Source organism: Caenorhabditis remanei, chromosome IV, assembly GCF_010183535.1.
Source record: "Caenorhabditis remanei strain PX506 chromosome IV, whole genome shotgun sequence".
NCBI classification, from domain to species: Eukaryota; Metazoa; Nematoda; class Chromadorea; order Rhabditida; family Rhabditidae; genus Caenorhabditis; species Caenorhabditis remanei.
This window is the reverse complement of record NC_071331.1, coordinates 11,068,549-11,082,914: the sequence shown is the minus strand read 5'-3', so window position 1 is coordinate 11,082,914 and position 14,366 is coordinate 11,068,549. Positions and strand designations below refer to the sequence as shown.

Below are 14,366 nucleotides of genomic sequence, written 5' to 3'. Positions count from 1 at the left end.
AAGAGAATGCACACGGAAGAGGGAGGGGATGAGATAAATAGAGGTAGAACAGGGGAAATTTTATCACAGAGAAGTTTTTGGAAACAAAAGAGATCACTAACAAATGAGAGAGAGATTCTAAAAAAACAGGGTTTTTTGGGGAGAACTTTTCATTCAACATAGCCATGTGGAGGTTCTTCTTGACGAAGTGCTGAGTGAACTTCATAAGGGAGACCGACTAGATCAGCCATGTTGAAGATGGCAAGGAATGTTACGTTGTCGTCTTCGGTACGGGCTATTGACTGAAATATGGATAGGTTACAGTTTCAGAAAACACATATACTTCTGACTAGGGAATCTTTTATACTTGTAAGGCGGTTTTGCTAAAGAAACGTGTTGAGACTTTGAAAATGAGATAAATTAATACTAAAAACCACTTTCAGGTCAAATATCGCGACCCAGGAGCCGCTAAAGCAAAAACGAATAACAGGTTTTTAATCAGCTGTTATCAGCTTTCAAATGATATATGACTTATTTCAAATCGTCAAAACGAGTGTAGAACCATTACCTGGTTCACGACCAATAAGCTTCTAGTCCATAACCACTTATAAAATTAAAAACGTACCTGACAAGAAGTGACCATACACATGAGAGTCGCCAGCCGATCCAATGCTTGTAGATCATCTTTATCCTCCATTCGACTCATTATCAATTCAGAAAGTGCTTGTGTATACTGGTCTCCGGTTGAGGCGAGGACGTGGTTGGAGTCCGGGGAGAGACGGTAGTCTGAAATGAGATTTGGTGAGTAATGGGTACTGTTTCAGATAGTGGAGTTAATTAGGTACGGTTCTACATATAACTCATTCTTGTATCTGTTCGTATATGAAAAGCAAAGGTAACTTAAGGGCAGAACCATCGGAATGATAATAATGAGGTGTCTGATACATTACACGGAAAACAGTAATTTTTGGTTCAAAAACATGAGATTCGCTGTTCGGTTGGGATTCATTTTTCCATTAACGATAATGCGTCTCGTTCCGAGTCATGAAATAAACAATAAAGTCCTTCCCAAAGTGCTGAACTAACGAAATTGAAACAGGAATAATCAGTTTACATTGTACCCTAAACCGCATTATGGAAATGGTTACGGTTGCATTGAACCCTCATTTTGGTAATCTTCTGTTTTATTTACTTTTTCCTCGATTCTATTGTACTAATCAACTGTTAACCCTGATCGTTCTCACCTGATCGAAACAAGATGATCGCCAGCATGCACGAGTATTCTTCTTCTGTCATACAAATCTGCTTCATCTTATTCACCAAGTCATACATCATTGTTCCAGAACATCGGTTGTAGTAGTCGAAGCATCTGGAAATGAGATGAGTTGAATTTTCTGTTTCAAAAAGTCCAGAAAGATTTTGAACTGGATCTCAAAATGATTACACGGTCTGTGGTGTATTTTTACTTCTCAAAATATTGTTTCTAGTGTCAGTTATGACTTTCAATTGAATATTTACTTATTAAAAACAGCCGGTTTCTCATAATTGATAGATACAGTAATAGAGAGGTTAAATTAATTCCATTAACCATTGCAAAACTCACGGTTTCTCCATCAACGTCTGTTTCTCCTTGTCATTTGGATACCATGCATCATTCGTGAATGTAACTCCTTCCACATTATGTCGGTATGATTGAAATGCATATAACATCCATGAGACAGGAGCGAAACGAAGTTTGAATAGAATCGTTCGATCCAGGTAGTTCAGCCGCTGAAATGTTTTGATAGAATTAATATTAACGGAAAGTTATTGGCAAGTTGGGAAACACTCGTTGACAAATGAGTAGTATGAAACAGGAAGAAAACTCACATCCAGTTCGATGAATGAACTCATGTAATCATGAAACCATACGAATGTTCGACACCATGTTACTGTCAAATCTCGTAGTGTGGCCAGTCGTTTTGTGTTTCCCCATTCGAGCTGAAATATTCAGATAATTGATTTATTATTTCATCTAGCTGGAGTTTTCGTACTAATTAAAAAACCTTCAAAGAATCTCTCATCAATAAAGATAAAGTATGAATAAATAATAATTATATCCCAAAACAGCAAAAAACTTTTTGATCCAAAAAAAAACTCACCTTCGTTCTTGTCGCGACCTTTTCCGGATTCTCCAATGCAGACTTCAATGTGATATTCACATTACACATCGTTCCAAAACACTGCACCAAGTCTTCGAATTCCTGGCAGAATGTTGTTTCCACTCGTCTTTGCTGCAAAAAGATTCAGTTTCATCATTTTGATTTAGCAGGAAAATAATTTGACAGTAATATAAGACGGTTGGAATTTCAAAATTTTTTGCTAGCTAGTTGAAAAATGGTTTTCTGTGAGTAATCTGTACTGAAAATACAGCATTTCCCTGAATTTGAACGATTTTGCAATAAACTGGCAATTGCTAGAAAAAGTTGCACGTGAAGCACAGAGTTTTCCACTTTTGTCTGTTCACGTCATTTTCTGTTCTTTTTTCAAAGTTTATTCAAAAGTACAGAATCGGTATCGATACCGATTTTGTACCAAACAACAGCATTGTAAGTTCTGTATAAAAGGTCACGTGAAAAATTGAAAATCCACAATTTCAAAGTGTCAAATTTTATTTATGATTATTTTCGCTTACGTGGATTCAAATTTGATGTTCATCAAGTGGATAAACTCACCAAAATGACAATTTTTGAGGAAAAGTTACCTAGATTCTGTAATTAGGTTTTGATCAACTTACTTTACCTTCTCTTATTTAAAAAGAAAACACATTTTCAAACCTTTTTATGCAAATTTCATTAAAACGGACGTTTTTAATGTTGTTGAATAAGAAAAGGTGAAGTTGATCAAAATCAAATTACAGAATCTAGGTAACTTTTCCTCAAAAATTGTCATTTTGGTGAGTTTATCCACTTGATGAACATCAAATTTGAATCCACGTAAGCGAAAATAATCATAAATAAAATTTGACACTTTGAAATTGTGGATTTTCAATTCTTCACGTGACCTTTTATACAGAACTTACAATGGTACAGAATTGGTATCGATACCGATTCTGTACTTTCGAATAAACTTGGAGAAAAAACTTTTTTCACGTGATCTTTTATGCAGAGTACAGAATAGGTATGAATACCAAATCTGGAGGAGTTTCTTGGTACAGAACCGGTATCCATACCGATTCTGTACTTTCGAATAAACTTTGAAAAAAGAACAGAAAATGACGTGAACAGACAAAAGTGAAGCAGATTTGTGCTTACATGATATTTTTCACACATATTTCAACGGAATCAAAGCTGAGAAATGAATATGTGCTAGTACAGAGTTTCTCAATTTTTAATAAAATATAATCGCTAGCAAAAAATTTTGAAATTTTGACCGTCTTATATGTACGTTTAAGACAATGTTACTTACAATACTATAAAGTTCCTTGACAATAGAAGGTGAATCAACATCTGGAGTTGAACTTGAACTTGGAATGGAACTTGTTATTGAGGATGACATTTGCAGACTCGCTCTTTTTGCTTTCAGGGAGGCTTTTGGCTTGAGTACTGTGTCTTTGGGTAACCGGACTTCTCGTTCTGATTGGACAGCTAGAAACAAAAAGATATGAATTATGAATTTGAAAAAGTGGATGTTTAGGACGGTTTTTCGAAGAAGATAGTTTGAAAATTGGAACACAAAAATGTCTGTTACTGAACCACAATTTTCAAAAAATGAAATCGCTAAACTCCGCTTCCGTGTATCTCAAATTTGGAAATCTAAACGAAAAATGCCTACATTTTCTATCCATCCCCACATTGATACACTTCTGAAACCGACACGCTCTGCATCGATTTCGAAACCTTTGTTCCACATCACAATCCTTTGCTCCCGCACAAATATATGTTCTGTTTTCCCATACGCTGAAATAAAGTTATTTTAGTTATTGAAAGTAGTGATAGATGTAGATTCTATTTATAAATTGTAGCGTACATAAGTTGCTAAATGTGATTAATTTTTAATCCAAGAGTAGGGTAAACATATGTAATGAATGTCGACAAAAATACGAGAAAGAAAGTTGACGTGAACTTATTTTCCAGTTTGAAAGTGAAAAATGTGCGAGGAGTGAAACATTCAATTTTGTTTTTAATTTCAAAAAGTTATAGTTTTCAACCATTGCTCGTATTATCGGTTCACGAACTCGTGCCGGATGGTATTAAAGGCGCATCTAATTTATTGGGAATATCGCAAATGGTCATCGTAGTTGAAAAAGACCAAATTTCGTGTTTTCTAGCTTTGCAGGTCTGAAAAGAACTACAAACCATGTTTTCCGCTTCGGTATCATATCGAACAAATTAGATGCGCTTTTAACACCCACACCCGGCAAGTGTTCGCGAACCGATAATAGGATATTCAAAATCTAATTCTACAAATCTGGTGGTTCATTTGAGAAAAATGTGCATGCATTCTAATACATTTCTAACTTCTAACCCATTTTGAATGGGCTGTCAGAAGCTATAGGTTTACTGAAGTGACTACGAGGAGTGGGCTTTTTTTTTACATCAAAACGAATCTAGTTTCGATTATGTATATTCTAATGTTATCAATGAAACCGAATCTCATATTTTTATAATGTTTCAGTCTAATAGTAAAAAAGACGTTTCTGAAATCTAATCGATTTCACCGTAATTTTTTCCAAATCAAAGACTGACTAACCTCCTTCGGAAGAATCCTTTGCACCCATTACACGCGACTGTTCCATAATGTCGACTGGCTTTATCATCTCCACAAACGAGACATCTTCGATCTGGGATACACTTGGATAGATTGGTTTTCAGATGCATTCTTTTGCTCTCTAGACGGCGTCTTCTCAATTTATACTTTCACTTGTGCTTTGTGCTATGGAGGAATAAGCAGGAAAAGGCTAAGAAGAAGAAGAAGAAGAAGAAATAAGAATGACAGGATATAAGCGAGTGGGCTGAGAGGAAATGAAGAGGTTTTGGAGCTCCTCTCGCCCCCTTTCTCTGAATGCTCACGTAGTCTGATTTCTCTAATCTCTCCGTTTCTGATAAGTTTATATCTGCTTGAGTAAGCTACACATGCAAGAGAGAGAGAGCAGAAAATAGTTCGATGTCTGATATTACGAGGAAGAGGGGGACTTGATGTGTCGGCAGGAACTGATTACGAGAAGGGGAATTCAAATTAGCGTAGTTTTAATTTGAGAAGATGTCAGCTGATAGGCGGATATGAACTTTTTGTTTTGATTGCGAGCTTCAGCGAGCTGGAGCTCAATCGCTTAAAGCTAACTCACTATCTATACCAAAATATGTGTCGACTAAAAACGAAAACCCATTCCAACTTTAATATCTTATCGAAACGGAAAATAATTCTCAGGAAATTCCGCAAAGCGCCTATAATTTTGTCCGCTTTGATCCTTCAAATTGTATCTCTATCTGTGGATATTTTGACTCAAATATTCATAATTAGATAATATTTTGTGACCAACACCGGAAAAGTTCAAGGATAACCAAACTTAACGGCAAAACGAAACAGTACAACTTGCCACTTTTTTTCGTTAGAGATTCGAATGTTTCACGAAGTCAATAAATGTTTATTTCACTTTTCGGTGTGTTCAATGGACATTCACATAGTTAAAACTTTCAAAAACTCACTATTATCTGATATACCACGTGGATGAGGAGACATTACTGTAGAATTGATGCACCGGATACTGTAGAAACCCGACGAGATATCACAAGAGGGAGGTAGTTCTGAAAGTTTTCGATTTTGGTCCGTAGTCATTAACAATCAAAATTATGACCAAATTTGAAAAAAGTTTGAAACTGAAAAAAAATTGTTTCCAAGAAATTGATAATTTCGAATTAGTAAAACGTGTTTCAGTGTTCCAACTTATGCTTTACTTTTGTATAGACTGCAATCTAGATATAGAGGATGATTCCATCTTTTTCAAAAACTGTTGTCAGGTATTGGAATCTTCGACCTTCACAGGACATCTTCTTGCTTTAAATACGGAAAAAAAACTTACGATGTATTCAAAATGAAGTATTAGTTGAGGTCAGTCTCGGCATAGAGTTTTGAGTTGTGGTATTGATTCAGTAAATTCTGGAGAATTGTGTAAAATTATTAAACAGGAGACGAAGGATAGATAAAATACAACTTAAGTGAAACGGTAGAAAAGAAAAGTGGAAGATTACGAGGTTCCAAGGAACGGAGGCAAATTGTAAGAGGGGTTTTGCTTACGGTAGAGGGTTGTTGTGAAAATTCTGCGGGGGTAAGGAAAAGGAGTAACTGGAAGTCGGAGTACGCAAAACTTATGAAAAGAACGGTTGCATGATTATTATAATTCTCAAGGTGTAATTGTAAACCTGTTTGAATTTACTAACTTTCAGTAAAAGATAAGATAATGAAAATTTAAAGAGACTAGTTCCGGAATCAATATACAAGATCAGAAAAAAGTTCACGATACAAACATGTATTCAAGAAAAAAAGACGGTTACATGGTTATGCGAAAAAAAGACGGTTACATGGTTATTAACAGGATTAGGATGAATAGAGTACTACTCTTTAGGTTGACCTTTATTTTCAAAAACCCGCATCAAAAATATTTTTAACTCCCCTAGCTTCCACCATAACATAAAACTATGAAACAGTGTGGAGAATTGCAAATGAAAACACGAGACCTCCGCGTCGCAATGACCAAACTAAATACATGAATTCGGGAAGAACATGAACACAGAACGGGATTTCGTTGAAGAAGCCGAGAAGGTATTCGGGAGGAAGGTGAGGGAAACGGAGGGTATAAAAATAAAAGGATATGAGGAGAGAGAAGAATAGTTCATAAAAAAGAAACTGGAGAGATACGGGGTCTAGAAGGTTTCCTGTTCCGCAGGTTTACCATGTTCTGGCTACAGTTTGACTATTGATGCGTTGTCGAAATGCGGTTTTTAAAATATATATTATGTTTCATAAAGTTGACAAGAAACTAGAAAAAGTAAATCTTCAATAGAGTTAACATCCAGATAACCTGAAACTGAATTACATCAGGGCAACGCAAAGAAACTGATAGAAACATAGTTATGAAGGAGTGATAAAAACTTCTAATGCGTGTTCGATGAAATAGTTTTTAATAAAATCAAGTTGAAACGTGAATAAATAACACTGTAACAAAGAGTTCGTAAAATTCTAGCCGTCTTTTAACAATATTGCATTTTGGTCTTTTACAACATTCGGAATCCTATCATTGAAATAACTGTCGGATTAGACTGTTGAATATTTTTAAAAATTGGTGCCTCTGTGAATATGATTGCGATTTTTCTTTAATTACAGACTAGAATTACACAGTATTCAAGGTTAATGTAGTTTACTGTAACAATGAGTTACTAAACTTTCGTTCTTAGTTTTGAATACATTATGACAATGCTAAAATGCCTCCTAAAAGTAGCAACAACTAAACTCTAGGAAGATCTCTAGGAACGAATTGTATTATTATCCTCCTCCATGCCCATTATATACTCCACCTGCTTCACCCAAGATTTCAACAAAACGAACCACACCTAGAAACCGTGCCGGCGCCCCCCGAACAACAATACACAAAATATAGGAACAGAGACTTCCGTTTGAAGTCCAACCAATGTTGCAGAATCATTCAATGGATATCATAATATCCAAATAGACGAAATAGTATACGGAATCGAGGAGACACGAGAGAGTCACGACGACGCCGAGGCGCGCCATCAGAAGCGGCGCCATAAGGGTCCGGCGCCACGGGGGGACCCCGATGGGTGCGCGAAGTTTTCGGGGTACTACACGCAACAAAAATCGTCACGTTTCTATGTGTAGTTTGGTGATTCGATGCATTGTTGCTGCCTATCTGGAGGGGGTGGGAGACGAGATGTGACGTCACAGAATTACGATTACCTTTGGTAATGATGTTTCTTCTTTTTCATCTTCTTTTAAGTGACCTCTTTAAAAGTTTTTTTTTGACGTCGGCAGTTCGGAATTAGTTCAGAGAATAGATGGTTAGGTACGGTAGAGGAGATGGTTTAATGGTTTTTGGGTTGAAGATTTCGGAAAAACATGTTAAAGATTACGAAGATCGTAATTGAGTTGGAAAACAATTGACAAAACCTCTTTTGAATAGCGTAACCCTCTGAAACTTCACGAATTTAGATATTCAAGACAAGAAAGAAATAAGTATTACGAACGTATAATTTACGACGGATCAAAAACAACTACACGAGGTTAAACATAAGTCCGTTTTGAATCAGTAGAAAAATCTTAAATGTTTCAATCTGAATGTTTGGTGGCTACAGTTTTACCTGAATTTTTGATGGGAAACGAAATAACATTGTGTTTGTAGACTTGAGAACCGCAAAACTCGATTACTTGTTGCTTCATTCAAACCGGACATAAAGAACAAAGTTAACTAAATACTCACTGAAAAATCGTGATAGTCATTAGCTACCACAAGTGTCTGAAACGGCTACTTCTAAAAAAAAGTTGAGAGTAGGAATATGTTTCAAAGAAATTTCTACAAAGGCGACTGGACTAATATTTTACAAAAAGTGTTGTTGAAAATTAACGGAATGAAACTAAAAATAAGATATCAGTTCGAAGTACTGAGCAAGAAAAACGAGAAAAAGTTTGAAGCTTTTGTTTCACATTGTGTAATGATACTGAAAAGTATATGAGCTACATAAATTAAACGATTATTGTGAATTTTCTGAAATACTCATTGTGTATCAGAAACAGAATCAAAAAGTTAAAAACTACTTGAAAGTATTATGAAACGATAAAAATTTTAGACAAATGGGTTCAAATTGAATTGAATTGTGATTAACGTAATAGCAACAGAGGTAGGTTTAATGAAACCTGGTTGTTTCAGAATACGATATTAGTCTACGTTCAAAGAAAAACTGAAAAATTAACGCTGTATGAGATCATATACTTTTAGGAACTGACTGAAACGTAAAAAATATATCTGGAAAATGGAAAACCTACGGTTTCGAAGTAGCCCTGTTAAGATCTGTGTAGCTGAAATTGAGGACCACTTAAGAATCTATTAATATTGTACAATGTTGTTGTTAAGTTAAGTTGAAACGTTGAAACGTTGAAACGGAAAACAAATCAGAAAAACGACAAATCTTCACTCAAGCGACAGTGAGCAATACACAAGCCAACCCCCGAGAGTTTAAAAAAAACACATTCTAACTGTGCGAGCACTAACAAAATTCTGAAAGTGGGAAACTTATACTAATTCAGAAACATGTTTCCTTCTTTCTTGTTTTAATAATTTACAAAATAGTGCCAAAATGAGGTCACAAGAGACTGAGGGGCTCTCTGCGTCCCCAGCTGATCAAACACATCGAGTTGGAATCCCACTTTGTTACAAAAAATTTTACATTTGTCACGACCACATTTTGCTAAAAAGATCATGATGAGGTACTCGTATGTGGATAGATTAAAAAGTGACGAAAGAAAAGGATAGTCCAAAAAGAGTCCAATAATATGCAGAGGTGGGAATGACATTTTTATTAGAGTAGCAACATTTAAAGAATGTTTTGATATGGAAAAATATGGTTTTTGATCCCTGTTATTTTAGTACTTTTTTTTGACGAAATATCACTAATTTTAGATAGGGCTATACATTCGTTAAAGAAAGAAATGAATGTCACATGTTGATAATTTATGATTCTGGCTGCGAGAAGTGGCGAACTTGAAAAAAAAAACAATGACCTAAAAAGGTAGGGATAAAAGATAAGAATAGATTTTTGAGTGCATGGAACAATTTTACCATTCATATTTTAATAGTAAGTTTAGGATGTCAAACTGATTATCAATTTTTTGAAACTGTGAGTTTTCTAGATTAAAGCCCAAGTTTCTAGACTAAATCATTTTGAATCGCAGTCATAGAGATCATTTTGTTTCTTTAATAAAATATTTGAGTAATTCTAGTGTTTTGTATTATGGAATAATCACGGCTGGTTTGTTAGAGAAAATATGAGTCTTGTATCGCTTCTTTAACACTTGAAAATTGAACTGTTCTAAATCAGTACAGAATGAAACATAAAAATATTTTCAATTAAAAATGTGCCAAGTTAGACAATGAACAATCGGTATAATGACATCACTTGTGTCAACAGGTAAACACTTTTTGTACGTTTCTTTATTTCCTCCAATCTATTAGAAGTGCTCTTCCATTAGAGGACGCTTCGATTAGAGGGAATACGTTGCTGAATCGCAAACACACTACAGTTGCCAGAAACTGTTCCCAAATATGACTTGTCTGAAACTGTTTTCCAAATCAAAATTTGGGATAGAGTTGTTCAGAAACTCGCCACAAACCAAAAGATTTTTGTGAGTTATTTTTTGTAAATTACTAATTTTTGAATCAACGTGTTCATACCAGCAAGAAATTACGCTTTTACTGAAAAAGTCAAATCTATGCACTTACTATTAGGCAATATTTTTTTAAATGTTGGAACTATTTTCATAAGATGGCAGAAACAGAAAAAAATGTTTCGATCTTGCGTGATAATAATTTTAATATCAAACATTTTGATAGATTCTATGTGGTACTAATAGCCGTCGATGAAAATGTAAATTGGAAGAAAAAGACGGTTGAAAATAAATCGATGAATTTTGCATTCTCTACCCCACACCAACAAACATTTTTTATCGTCCCGTTTTGATCTGCGCCTTCTTCTCATACGCAAGGAGTCCTTTCGGAAGGTACAAAATCACAATTTGATCTAATCCTCCGCCAGTAGTTTTTATGAATTCTGGGAGATCGAAAATCGTTTGGAAGTTAACATTAAAAAACGAATGGTGGAGCAATTAAAAAAATCACAGATGCCTATCTGATGATACTGAAACAGAAGTAATTGAGTATTGATAGTAATTACATTTGGTCAGAATTCTTACTTGAAATTATCTATCGAGAACTCATTTACTAGCATTTGCAATGCCTCCAGTAAAAATTTACCGGATGTTGACAGCAGTAAATAAATTTACAGAGGGGGTACGAAACTGTCTAGCTTTCTGTTTTTTAGCAGAGCAATGTCACAGACAGCTCAAACTGGAAATATCAAAACTTTTCCCATTCCAATTACTTCCAAGTGATACAGGATTGAAAAATTTCGACCTTTGCATCGAAATTTCATTGAAGTACCTACACGGAATGCTTACTATTAATAAAACATATCTTGAATTTATAACTTCTAGAAAAAACAGTAAAGTTTGTGATTTTTGATCTAAGCTAGCCACCAAAGTACGTGCAAAAATGAAATATTCTCTCACTCTCCCAACCAGCTTTTCTCCGTTCTCGGCAATTCAAAACGTTCCGTTTTTTCGCTCTTTCTACATCAGGCTAAAATGTACCCAGAATCAAAACATGTCAGGCGTAGATCAAAAAGATTACCAAAATTTCGCCTGGGAGGAGAGGGAAATTCAGTTCAATGAAGGATGCGAAGAGATTTTATGTGTGATTGAACATCACGAAGAAAATGTGAACAGGTAGGAGGAGAAGGGTCTCGCGATGAACTATGAGTCAATGAAATGGAAAATAATTATCAGTAAGTGCTAGAAAGCAGTAATTTAGAAAAAAACTCATCATAGAGGATGGCAAGTTGATGGGTGTTTGGATTCGTGAAATGAAGAATGTTGCGAACCTGAAAAACGTAGGTATGAGAGAACAGGTCAAAAAATTCAAGGAATAGTTATAATAGAACGAAAACGATGAAAAATAGGAAGTAAACTTGGAAAAATTGATCGAAGTAGGAAAAAAAAGGAGATGGGAATGTCTGCAATGTTTGAAACTATGTTTGAGAAAACTAGAATGTGAGGACTAATAGAGATCAATGTTGATAATGTTCGAAACCAAATTTGATGCGTTAAGATTCACGAAAAACCAAATAGCTATTGAAAACAATTCAATAAGCTTATATAAGGTATAACCAGCCGATTGAAGCTATTGAAATATGACAAAATAAAACACCTCTGCGAAACAGAAAATTTCACAGTACTTCATATTGTTTAAAATATTTATATTGCTGAAAGACACAAAGAATTTCATGAAAAACACAAAATGGGAAGTTTTCTTTAGCTTAATTTGCACAGATCGCGTAGACTTAATTCCCGAGAAATAATGAGTAGGAATTTGTGCAACCTTTGAAACTGTAAAATGCTACATGTGCTATCCGACTGCTGAGTGAGAAGATTACGAAAACTGAAGAACCTGCTATTCAAGATTCGGTTATCCGAAAAATTACAATACGAAGCAATATCCCTTATTTTTTAGTGTTAGCAAATAAAAGTGTAGTTTATGGTTTGAGACTAACCAAATAGCCGAGAACCAACGTTTCCCCGTAAAAGATTCTTCTTCGAAACCGAGAACATTGCCCGTACCCGCCCTTCTCAAACTTTTGTTTTCCCCTCTTTTCTGATTCTACGATTACAAGAATTGTGACGACAGCTCTAACAGCGAAACATACCAATTAACCCACAGAATTGGCAGGTTTCCGGTGAGATGTCTGGTTGACAAAGTGAGAAAGAAAAATAACACATGTTATTATTATTCCAATTTCAGTTTTTTTGTGTTCGTCCCCTTTCAAGAAAAAGAGAAAAAAAGAAGGGAACAATTCGAGTCTACTCAATTTGAGAGAAATGAATAGAAAACGGATGATGACGTATTTTCCCCACGTGTGTTGACTAACAGGAAAAAAACAGGTGATGATGAAGGAAGAGAGCTTGGTTTTTGATTAATTTGAGTCTTTGGAAAGGGTTGTGACTATCAAAGGGGGATACATAATGGATACGGTGGAGGATAGAAAGAATGTAGAGCTCGGAGAAGCTGTAGTTTTCTGAATGAAATAAAAAATAAAAACAGAAGGAAGAATTTGGTGCCAAGGTGCCGCAGTAGAAGAAAAAAGCTTTTTTCATTGTTCGCGGGCTTACACGATAATGATAATGACATCCACCAAATCGCTATCGATTCGATACTTTATTGAAACCGAATAATTCGAAAGTCTTCTTTAACAAAATCTGTCTAACTTTCTCTATATTATCTAGAGATTGACGTTGAAAGTTTTGATGGAACAGTAATGGAATATGCTAAAAGGTCTCCATCACAATATTTGATCATGAAAATATTGTGAAACTGAAGTGGTTACTAATAAATTGTCTCAAAAAGTTAACTTAAACATCATTTCTGTTTCAAAAAGAAGATTTTAGATAGCTAATGTTTTCCGTTATGATCACGTTATGATGATATCGCGAAACTGAAACGATAACTGATGAATTGTCTCTCTCGTTCTTTTTGAAGACTATCTAAAACCTAGTTTGTTAGAAATGGGTGATGAAAAAGATGTTACATAATTGAGCAATTATTTCTGTTTCAAACACAACATTCGAACAGAAGATTTAAAAAAAAACTAATATTTTCGGTAATGAATCTGAGAAGAAATTGGACGACTTTTCAACGGTATGCTATTTAAAATGCCATTATTACCTTAAAAATGTCACGAATAATCAGTTACTCCAAAAACTGCAAAAATTTTCTTTAAAAGTTTACCTATCCAAAGAACAACTCATTCTCATGGGTGGCCACTTTTGACCTGCGATCTCGATGTTTTTGCACTCATCGTCGTCACCTTTTGAAAAGAAACAAAACACTAACCAAATATCAAACGGAGAAATGAATGAAATTGAGGTGTGAAGATGTTACTTTGAACTCGAATTGAACCCTTTTCGATAGACCAAAGAATGCACTTTTGCGCAAAAAACACTTTTACAAAAGGAAAACGTTACGGTAGAAAAAGAAAAAGAGAGAGAGAGAGAGACGAAAGGAAGAAATGTGATGTAGGTGAAAGAAATGACCAGGAACATCGATGTTTGAAGTGGTCAGGTGTTTGTTTGCTTTGAGAAAAAAGGGAAGAAAAAATGAACAAGAAATGTTTATAGTTTAAGGGGCAGGGTAATACCAGTAGTTTATGAAAAAGCCATCAACTAGTGATCCCTATTGGAAATGCAACCATTGAGTAGCTTGAAATTCAGTAGTATTACTAATGGAATGATAGCAGTGATTTTCTACTTTCCGTTTTCAGAAGGATTTTTTTGAATGTCCGTTGGTATCTAGATCTGAGCAAGTACACACGAGGACGAAAAAAGTAAGGAAAGGTTCTGTAACTGTAAAACATGTTTCTGCGCTGGAATTGAAAAGATTCTCAGTTTTTTTTCATTCACCGAAAAACTTTAACGATCATCTTGTATGATTCAGTAAAATAAGTTTGCTTATCTATGCACAGGTCGGACTGGTGATAATGATTGCCCGATAATAAGATAAAGTTCTGAAA

General features: G+C 35.0%; 1 protein-coding gene across 1 annotated transcript; it reads right to left on the bottom strand.

Annotated features, from left to right (window-relative positions):
* Window positions 1–149: 149 nt before the first annotated feature.
* On the bottom strand, window positions 150–4,838 carry GCK72_013244 (uncharacterized protein; the record flags this gene model as incomplete). Its single annotated transcript, XM_053729746.1, has 9 exons — window positions 150–281; window positions 605–765; window positions 1,224–1,348; window positions 1,583–1,749; window positions 1,849–1,959; window positions 2,121–2,252; window positions 3,427–3,605; window positions 3,793–3,917; window positions 4,711–4,838. 9 exons carry the CDS (start codon window positions 4,836–4,838, stop codon window positions 150–152), a joined length of 1,260 nt encoding a protein of 419 aa, XP_053584518.1.
* Window positions 4,839–14,366: the final 9,528 nt, after the last annotated feature.